Source organism: Pempheris klunzingeri, chromosome 1 (assembly GCF_042242105.1).
Source record: "Pempheris klunzingeri isolate RE-2024b chromosome 1, fPemKlu1.hap1, whole genome shotgun sequence".
Lineage (NCBI taxonomy): Eukaryota > Metazoa > Chordata > Actinopteri > Acropomatiformes > Pempheridae > Pempheris > Pempheris klunzingeri.
In genome coordinates this window covers 3450866-3458436 of record NC_092012.1, presented here as the reverse complement: position 1 = coordinate 3458436, position 7571 = coordinate 3450866, and the positions used below count along the sequence as shown (strand labels likewise).

The 7571-nt window shown below is 40.3% G+C and overlaps 1 protein-coding gene across 1 annotated transcript; it reads left to right on the top strand.

Annotated features, from left to right (window-relative positions):
* The first annotated feature begins 4119 nt into the window (after positions 1-4119).
* Positions 4120-6867, top strand: myod1 (myogenic differentiation 1). The gene is made up of 3 exons (XM_070833563.1): positions 4120-4901; positions 5545-5617; positions 6111-6867. The coding sequence occupies exons 1-3, from the start codon at positions 4353-4355 to the stop codon at positions 6302-6304; spliced, it is 816 nt and encodes a 271-aa protein (XP_070689664.1). The 5' UTR covers positions 4120-4352; the 3' UTR covers positions 6305-6867.
* Positions 6868-7571: the final 704 nt, after the last annotated feature.

Below are 7571 nucleotides of genomic sequence, written 5' to 3'. Positions count from 1 at the left end.
ATTCAGAATATCTTAGTTTCATTGCTGAAGTGGGATTGGCCGCTGCTTGGCCCTTATCCGGCCTCTGATTGGCTGTGTGGTCCCCCCCCCCCCTGCGTCCCCTGCCTTATAGCCACTTCTGAAGTTTAATATCACACAGTAATGCAGGATTATTAGTCTAAGGCTGTGATCAGACAGACAGAGGAAAAAAAAGTCTGTTCTCTTCCCTTTAAATGGACACTAGCCACTCCTTAGAATAAAGGACACATCTGTGGATTTTCTATATTGTTCTTATAGTAAACCAATCTTGTGAAAAGAGCACAATAAATGTATCTATTAGAAAGTATTGTGTGTGTATCAGATCTTCTTCCTCCAAAAACTATTGAAACACACCAGTGAGCCAAACTGCTGCACTGTGCACCATGAACACACACACACACACACACACACACACACACACTGCAGTCACACCGTCACATTGCCCCAGATACTCACCACAGCACCAGATGTGCACTAATCTGCTGCTGAAAGTAGTCCCCAACAAATGTACACTTCCCACCTGTTTTCTCCTGACCAGCGGAGGAAGAACTGCTCAGATCCTCTACTGAAGTAAAAGCAGCATCACAGCAATGTAAAAACACTTCATTATAAGTAAAAGCACCAAAGTATTTAAAAGGAAAATGTGTTTAAAATATCAAAGCAGAAGTAGAGGCTTGTCCCCCTGAGTGAGAAGTTTATGGAGCTGCTAATAACTCATAAACATCTGACTGGTGACCACACACTGGTTTTTTGTCAGATATTAAAAGCCAAAAAAGTTGGAAACTGCAGGTTGAATGTTGTTTCTATCATCCACTGTGTCAAAATGTCATTAGAACAGCAGATAAAGTAAATGTAGTGAAATCATTAAATGTCTCCCTCTGAGATAAAGTAAGTTAAAATGGAGATAAAGTACAAGTACTGCAAAGCTTTGCTCAAGTAAATGTGCTTTATTAACTTCATTAACATCGCTGAGACGATTTAATAATAAATGAAAATATAAAAGTACAGATTAACGTCCTCAGTAGGAAACAACGGATTCACAGCAGAGACAGTTTTTGGTCTTTTTTTTTATAACTAATAACGTCGGCTTTATGCTTTCAGTCCAATTTATACTGTTTGGAGAATAAAGTACATTTAATCAGATAAACCTGGACAAAAAACAGTGTGTCTTAAAAAGTAGTGTCACATGCTGCATTACTTATGAATATGTTCTGTAGATTTGTTTCAGGAAATACACAATTTGGAATAATTAAGGCACAGTTCCCATTTAATCTATAATCTATAAATGCGTAACACAATTAAAATTCCACTTTCACAACAGCTGGCTGACATTCACAAAAACTTTAGGCCACAAAAAAAAACGACTCATCATTTACTTGCTTGTTTGTTTCTCATGTGAACACCATCTCATATGTAACCCAGTATAAAACATTTTAACTAGAGCTGGAAAAATCCAAAACTATGCCAACATTGACACCTTTATGTCAGCATTTGATTCTGCTGCTATCAGTTTCGAGTTCTTTTGGTTTATTTGAACGCGTCCCAAGGAGGCGAGCGAGGGAGTGTGTGAGTCAGGAGGGTGGTGGTGGTGGTGGTGGTGGTGGTGGAGGTGGTGGTGGGGGGGTATTCCAAAATGATACCAGCCTCAGTGAAAAGGGCACTTGTCTTAGATTTCACGAGCTGCTAAATTTAACGTAGTGCCTTCCCATTAGGCTGCGAGGAGTCTGTGATGTGAGCCGTCCCGTCCCACAACGTTTTATCTCTGAAGCGGTGAGAAATCCCACATTTACCAGAAAACAAGGAAAACAAAACACAATCAAATATCCAGATCGGTCAAATTCAGCGTGACACTTAAAATAAACGCTGTAGAAACCCATCGATCCAGCAAACATACAAATTCTTATTATATTATTCTCTGAGAAGCAGCTGATGTCCAACAATGTTTCTAACAATGATAAGAATTTAGATTTTCATCTTCTAACAATAGATTTATCATCACATCTGTGCAGGTAACCATTAAAATGAGCCACAGTTCAGATATTTTAGTCACAGTTTCAGTTTCAGTTCATAATCAAAGCGGATACAAGGAGGTTTTAACTGATTACGTCTCAGTTTAATGAAAGAATCAAGAGTTTTATTGTCACTCTGGTTGTCAGGAACAATCGTCTGATACTCTTTGGCTGATCATCAGACATGAAACAGATAAAAGGTGCTTATGTGACCTACATTAGGAAAAAACGAGCCCATCAGATGAACTCTTTCTATTCTGTTTTTCTAAAAGCCTTTTCCTCGGGTCCCTTTCCCCGCTAAAGAAGACGTGAAGATTTACGGCCTGCTGATCAGAAGAGCCTAAGTTTACAATTTCCAGGATAAATTCGTCAGTGAGTTAAAAGGAAGCAGGTGGAGATTTTACTTATTACCTTTTATTTCTAGCTATGAAAGTGATCCAAAGTCAACCTGGTTGACTATCTATCTATCTATCTATCTATCTATCTATCTATCTATCTATCTATCTATCTATCTATCTATCTATCTATCTATCTTCCTGTTGCTGCTTTCACTGGAACAAATGAAAATAAATAAACTTGCCACTCGACCACAATATGCCATTTATCTTTATATAAAAAACGATCTGTAGTTTAATACGTGATTTCAGACTTCAGACTGAAATCTACGACAGACAATAACAGATGAACACATCAGCCCTCACAAATAATAATCAGTCTGTCAGAGAGTCAAGATCATTTTACCTGTTTGGACAAATTGTCTTAAACTGTTGTCCAGTGATGGCAGCCCCCCCCCTCACACACACACACACACACACACACACACACACACACACACACACACAGTTTGAGGCTTGTCCCCTTCAGATCAGAGACCTGACAACTGTGTGACACTACGACCTCCTCAGCAGGACGGCAGACTGAAGTGCTCAGTCAGCACACAGTCACAGCTCTGAGTTCCCATCATGCTACTGGTGCACTGATGTTGGCTTTAATACCAAAGGTGTTGTTGTTGGAAAGATTCAGTCAACCTGACTTTTTTTCCACAGAATCTATAATGTGTTAAAAGTACAGTCGCTCTTCTTTGGTGGGTTTATTAGCTGGATTCTTAAGCGCAGCATTGGGTCACATGTAACAGACACTGTAGTAACTGTAATAATAATAAATGAACAATAAATACATAGAAAATCAATAAATACTGCTAAATCCCACCATAAATCAAGTGGGACTTTAATCACAAAGAGCTACAAAATACCGAAAATAAAATAAAATTGTATTTTGCTCAAATTAATAAAATGATTATGACTTCATGTTCGCTCTTCGATTTAATTATTATTAATGATTATTACTGTGAACTAGTGTAAATACAGAACACTGACAAGTACGTTGCCACTTCAGCAAGGAGCCGACATTATGACATTATGAACGGGAGCTCACAGGAAGTTGTGTCACTTAGAAATGTCACATTTCACACACATATTTGCATACATAAGTGCTTCCTTAAAAATAAAGGCTTGTTGTCAATAACTACAATTAACTGTGACAAAAATGTGCCTTTCATTTCATCCTTTCAACTCCAAGGGTCATTTTAGTTTAAACCTGTTTTCTTTTTCCTTTGAGGCAGAAACAAATCTGACCTGCCTTAAACTGAGTTTAAGGAAATATAGAAACATATTAGAAAAAGTTAGAGATGCATTCATGTGCTATAGAGCTGTCCTATCAATGGTGTCACACTGTTCCACCGATCAATACGTCATGATAAGCTTCAGTGGACATGCTAGTAAAGATGGAGGTAAACAGTGCTTTTCCACATGTGTCATGAAGAAGATCCACCTTTAAACAAACATCAGGCCCAACAGTAGACTGAATGACTTGTTAAGATGGACTTAATTGCTTTTTTATTGCTTCCTTTTTGTTGCTGAGTTTCACCTCATTGATCCCACCCCCCCCTTCACACACACACACACACACACACTCATACACCACACCCCTCAGACCATTGGTCACTTACACCACGGCCCCGCCTACACATGGACTCCTTTATAAAGGCAAACCAAGCCAAGGGAGCTGAAGTTACACAGGCTGGCCCTTTAAAATCGCTGATCTCCTCTGCACTCACTCCCTATCTTCTTATTGGGTCAGCTGACTTTGACAGGAGACTTTCAAGAGACACTTTCATTCACTCTTTCTTTATTTTACACTCTTTTCCGCTCAACAAATAGAAACCACTCTTCAGACTTTCTTTTCAGTCTTCAGAGGAACTTTTCAGAGGACTTTTTCCTCCTCTTCACCTTCCTGTCACTTTTAGGGAATCTTCTGCAGAAGCCGATGGATCTGTCCGACCTTCCCTTCCCTCTCTCTTCTGCCGACGACCTCTACGATGACCCCTGCTTCAGCACCAGTGACATGAACTTTTTTGACGACCTGGACACCCGGCTGATGCACGCCGGGCTGCTAAAGTCGGAGGACCATCTTCATCACCACCACCACCACCACCATGTCCCCGTCGCGGAGGAGGAGGACGAGCATGTGAGGGCTCCCGGGGGCCTCCACCAGGCAGGGCACTGCCTCCTCTGGGCCTGCAAGGCCTGCAAGAGGAAAACAACGCACGCAGACCGGAGGAAAGCAGCCACGATGAGGGAGAGGCGACGGCTCAGTAAAGTCAACGACGCCTTTGAGACCCTCAAACGCTGCACGGCGGCCAATCCAAACCAGCGGCTGCCCAAGGTCGAGATCCTGCGCAACGCAATCAGCTACATCGAGTCCCTGCAGTCGCTGCTGAGGACCGGCCGTGACGACGGCTTCTACCCGCCGCTGGAGCACTACAGCGGGGACTCGGACGCCTCCAGCCCCCGCTCCAACTGCTCTGATGGCATGGTGAGTCCAAGAACAGCTGAGCAGTTCATGTGCTGCCGCTTGAAATGTGTGGAATGTGTTTGGGGCATTTATTTTTGGATACAGAGCTTCAATATGTTTTCAATGAAGGGGAGCTTTAAAATCAACTTTAGGGGCCAAAATCTCTCTTTTTTTTTTTTACTTTAAACCACAAATATGCTCCTCTTCCATATTTGAAACACACAGCCAGGCTCAAATAATTAAAAGTTATTTGTTGTACATTTGAAAACAGTCTAATTTGAAGAGAACGTCAAAATAAGTTCATAATCAAATGATTGGATTAGTTTCAGATGTACTGTTGTTGGTGTGTCGCACAGGGAAGTTTTACTTGACATGCAAACTACCTGCTAAAAAGTAGAATGAAAAGGAGCACTGATGTGATAAAAGTGGTTCTATTAGAGATTTAACAGTAAACATGTCAAGTTTAATCTTTAAAAACATAATCAAGTGATGATAAATACAGTTAAAACAGATAATAGATGTCAAAGATCTCAAATTTAAACATACAAAAGCTCAACTTTATTGATAAATTGTGATATATTCTACTCTACATATGGTTCCTGTGCTCACACATTGTGTCCGCTGATTGAGAAGTAATGTTTGGTTGGTTGATTCGTGTCTCCAGATGGATTTTATCTCTCCGTGCTCGGACAGAAGTGAAAACAGCGACAGCTCCTACTGCAGCCAGACAGCAGACGGTAAGTCCAACACAGTCACTCCTTAAATATTTCTACTGTTTCTGCTTCATCAGGCTTCGTTTCTTTTCCAACGAAGAGTTTCTCTTTCGGTTTTAACATGACTCATTTCTGCTTCTCCTTTAATACGACCAGTTTATCCTGTGAAATTAAATATTCACTATTAATTCCTTCACACACACACACACACACATGTGTATATATATTTATATGTCCTCTCTCTAGTTTAATGTAAGTAATGTGACTTTCCTTTAAAATGACAGACCCCCTCTTTACTTAAAGCAATATGACAGATTGCTCCTTTAATACATTAAATCTGTCATTTAATACAACTTCTTCTTTAATTTGACCAGTTTGACTACTAATACCAGTCCTTAAATATGAAATATGACCTTTCATGACCTTCAGTCTGACCAGCTCGTCCTAACTTGACTTATTTCTCACAAGCTGCTACAGATTTCAGCAAAACCTCATTTTTCCTGTTTCTTCCTCACAGATTCCAGCAACAGCAAACGGTCGCTCATTTCCAGTCTGGACTGTCTGTCCAGTATCGTGGAGCGGATCAGCACGGAGCCAGCCGTGGCCCCCCTGGGCGACAGCGTGGTCCCCAGGGGCCCCGGATCGCCTCAGAACAGCCCTGCTGGCTCCAGCCCCCCCGCCGAACCCAGCAGCATCTACGAGCCGCTCTGAACCCGGCCGCAGATATTCCACAAAAAGCCGAGACAAACTTCTAAAGACATTTTTCCCCCAAAGTTTGAGTCCAGTTTGGCGCTTCAGTTTTTAGCCTCCTGAACAAACTGAAGACCGACGTGTGTTCCATTAATCTCAGCAGAAAAATAAGGATTTCTGCTGCAGATACGACAACTGAGGACCATTTTGTACATCTGTAAATAAGAGCTGTTTGTTCATATCACACACACACACACACACACACACACACACACATTTACAGACATAAAGGATGCTGGGATTGTTGTGTCACATGTTTCTATATATTATTTATGAGTGAATGGCATTTTAATAAAGAAATATTTATATTATGACTTCATTTCCTTTGTATAATTCATCCATGGCTTTTATCTGTTCTAATATTTTATTAATACAACTCCATATAATGTATTCCATCAAATAATCACATGAAAGCCAGGTCTCTAATAAGATGTGGTCGACATGAGTAAATAAAGGCCGCTCGCAAATACAGAATAGAGGAAAAAACTGCTTCCTGTTATATAATGTGCATGTCCAGTGAGTAAATGTACATTTCTATTGGTTTAATTTAATAAATTTAACAATATGCACATGTTATTTTCAACACATTGTTGTTCTGGATTACTCTTCTGTATTTTGTGGAATAATACAGTAACAAGTGTGGAATAACGGCCTGTCTCCAACATTACAAATATGTTTTTGGGCCACTTTGGCACAAGATATAATCGCAGCATATCGTCATCTTTATCTTTTAAGCTGATATCACTGATCTCATCTGCAAACAGCTGCTTAATTCAGAGATCCAGCAGAGACAGAGCAGCACTATTATTACAACACTGAACATTGAGTCCAATACTGATTTAGCTCTGCTTTTAATATCTGGGTCGTGATAGATAAAGATGATCTTCACTTCAGGACAGTCATTTAACTGTAATGTTTGTGCGTTTACTCCATGAATCTGTGGCTTTTTACCACCATGAAGCTAGGTTTAAGTTGGGTATTGAACAGATATTCACTTTGCACCCAGCGGCGTCTTGTTACTCCCCAAATTGGCAGCAGGAGGACAGTTAGCTTAACCACTGGAGGCTAACTGAGGGACCATCAATACTTAATGGTTTCATTGACAAAAATATGAATATTTTTTCCATGTTATGTAAGGCAGAGACTCTAAATCAATACCAGAGACGATTACCGCACTGGATTTTTATAATTTTTTAAAGTACTCTTTATGGAAATGTCTTTTTTTTAC